We start from the raw sequence: 3,134 nt of genomic DNA, 5'->3' as shown, positions 1-3,134 counted from the left end.
ACTTCATGCATAGAGTACAGACTGAAAAAATATAATCCTAAGAGCCAAGTGTGATAATTAGAGGGAATTTCTATAATTTTCTAATTGCTTTTCTGTGTTTTACAGGAAAGGCAACTATGGTATGATCCCTTTAATAAGGAAAATGAGGATTCAATAATGTTTATTTTTTAAAGAATCTCTATTATCAGCACCTTAGAATTTCTATGCCTACCTCTAATTGAATCACCATTTTACCAAATTTCCAAGAAACACAAATCCAGTGTTAAGCAAAGATAGAACACATAAAACGTTGAATGAATGAATAATTAATGAATGAAATATATCTGTAATATCTCTGTACTATTCGATGACCTTTCACATAAAACTTAATGCAATAATGTGGGTGATAATAGAGATTATGGCAATATATTTGCTGAATGCACAGGCTAGATCCAAAGAAATACAAAAATCTACTTTTTAAAGAAGGCTTTGGGCCAGGTACAGTGGTGTATGCCTGTAATCTGGGAGGCTGAGGTGTGAGGATCACTTGAGGTCAGGAGGTCAAGACCAGCCTGAGCAAGAGTGAGACCCTGTCTCCACTAAAAATGGAAAAAATTTAGCCAGGCATGGTGGTGAGCAACTGTAGTCCCAGCTATTCCAGAAGCTGAGGCAGGAGGATCACTTGAGCCCAGGAATTTGAGGTTGCTGTGAGCTAGGCTGACCTCATGGCACTCCAGCCCAGGTGACAGAGCAAGACTCTGCCTCAGAAAAAACAAAACAAAACAAAAAAAAAACAGAAGGCTTCAGATGTAACATACATATTCTAATATTCAGCAGTGGGCTGCATTTAAAGACACCCCCTCAACGTTCTCATGTCATCACGTGTAGCAGGGACAACGGAGAGCTTCAGGCCCAGAATGAAGAAGGCTCTCACTCTCGAGTTTAAGCCTCCTAAGACAGCCATCACTCAGCTGCCTGAAAACTCTGTGGTGTCATCACCTTCTCATCTATCTAGAACATACGTCGTGTCCTTGAAACAACTTTACCACGTTCTACACCATAGGTCAGATGCTGTCTCCTCTGTCAGAACTTCATCTGGGACCCACATGATCCTTCTCTACGCACTCCCCTGGCCTCTTTATTGACCCATTCAAATATGTATTATAATCATTTATGAATATTTAGTACCTATTATGTTACAATATCCTTTTAAGGGCAGGAAATAGTTCCTGTATCATCTTCATTGTCTAAATGAGTGCTTCACTCATAGTAGATGAGACAACATATATGGGGTTGAATAGCCGATTAATTGGAATAGTTCCTTACTTTGAGCAACACAATAAAATCAATGGAAATTCAGGGGTAACAAAAATTTATGAAACCTAAATCTTAAGATTATAAAAAATGGAAAAGAACTTTATATTTTTTAAACAGTAACTCAACTATGCATGATACTACAATGGTAGACACATGTCCTTATAAATTTGTCCAAACCCACAAATTGGACAACATCCAGACTGAATCTTAACTTTGGACCCTGTGTGATAATGATGTCAGTGCACGTTCATCAACCGTAAAAAATGTACCACTCCCGTAGGGGATACTGACACGGGGAGGCTATGCGCGGGTGAGGGTAGGGGACGTGTGCAAAATTTCTCTACCATCCTTTCAATTTTATTGTGAACCTGAAACTGCTCTAAAAAATAAAGTCTATTAAAAAAAGTCACTAAAATTAGGTACAAAAATAAACTTCCAACCTAATACACAGGTCATGCTTGAAAGTATGCTAATTCATGTAGATTAGAAAAACTATACTTCTTTTGGTGATTTAACAGGATTTCGGTCCATCATGCAGCCCCCGGGATGTCACCGCCCAGGGCGTCCTTACCTGTAGTCACACCAGGGGCAGCGGTAGGGCTTCTCTCCAGTGTGCACACGTTTGTGCCGCGTCAGATGGGACTGCGTTGTAGAGGCAAAGTTACACTCGTCACATTTGAAAGGCTTTTCTCCTGTAATATACCAAGAAATGCTACATATGAATAATAACAACAACTGGAAATGAAGCGCTAACCCAGGTATTGACAATTTTAAAAAGCTTATTTTCATGAAATGTGAAGCACACAGTTCAGCAGACTCCACACATTTAGAATATTTGAATATTTATTCAGAGTGAGAAAATTAGAAGATATCATTGATTTTTATTTCTATTTTAGAATATAAGCATGGTATAAGTAATATAGTTAAAATATATTTTACACAAATAAGAACCTAAATTATAGGTATGGTTTAGCACAGTATTTAGAATGATTTAACTTTGTTACATTAGAACCATTAAAAAAAACAGTGGGAAGACATATAACAGAGATATACTTTGAACATACAATATACAACTTATTAAAATCTTAATGCTAAATATGAAGAAAAAGGCAAGCTATAAATAGATACTACTAAAAAAGTGCTAGAAGCAAAAAAAAAAATTACAGTTCATTAAGTTGAGTAAAAGGTACAGAGGCCTCAAAGAAACACGTAAACTTGCAACACCATGTTAAAGTACACGAACGCTGTGCAGATACAAGGGGTGGGGAAGAGAGCGCAATGGAGACGATGAGCGCACCGTGCAGCGCCTGGCGATGGGAAATGTTCTGAGAAATTCGTCCTTGGGTGATTTCATCTGGAGTGAACACCCTAGAGTGCAGGTACACAAACCTACTTGGTGCAGCCTGCTACACACCTAGGCCGTATGGCGTGGTGAGCCCACTGTTCCTGGGCTACAAACCCGTACAGCAGGTTACTGTTCTGAATACTGCAGGCAATTGCAACACAATGGCAGGTTTGTGTATCTAAACATAGCAGAGGTGCAGTAAAAATGCAGAATCATAATTCTATGGGACCAACACTGCACATGCCGTCTGTCATGGACTGAAGTATCCTTCATCACCCGGTGCACAACGATGTGTGTATATACATACATTTATAAAATGTAACCATTTTATCCCAGAGAAGTTCAATGGCTTGCATAGGACACAAAGATAGTGAAGTAGTGTGCTGGTACCTTGAACAAAGTATTTGGTTCATTTGACACCTTTTTCTCCCTTAATCACCCTGCCCATACCTACACACAGATACACACATTCAAAGAATCACCAAGTCTTATC

At 38.8% G+C, this 3,134-nt stretch overlaps 1 protein-coding gene across 1 annotated transcript in view; it reads right to left on the bottom strand.

The window, feature by feature from the left end:
* The window catches only part of ZNF407 (zinc finger protein 407), a 506,579-nt gene that overhangs the window by 180,125 nt on the left and 323,320 nt on the right, over positions 1 to 3,134 (bottom strand). The window contains exon 9 of the mRNA XM_012648891.1: positions 1,868 to 1,988. Within this exon, the coding sequence (XP_012504345.1) occupies positions 1,868 to 1,988 (121 nt within the window). The remainder of the gene's footprint in view (positions 1 to 1,867; positions 1,989 to 3,134) is intronic.

This window comes from Propithecus coquereli, unplaced genomic scaffold (genome assembly GCF_000956105.1).
Source record: "Propithecus coquereli isolate 6110/MARCELLA unplaced genomic scaffold, Pcoq_1.0 Scaffold296, whole genome shotgun sequence".
Taxonomy (NCBI): domain Eukaryota; kingdom Metazoa; phylum Chordata; class Mammalia; order Primates; family Indriidae; genus Propithecus; species Propithecus coquereli.
Note: the sequence above shows the minus strand (reverse complement) of the source record. Positions and strands in the feature narration are given on the sequence as shown.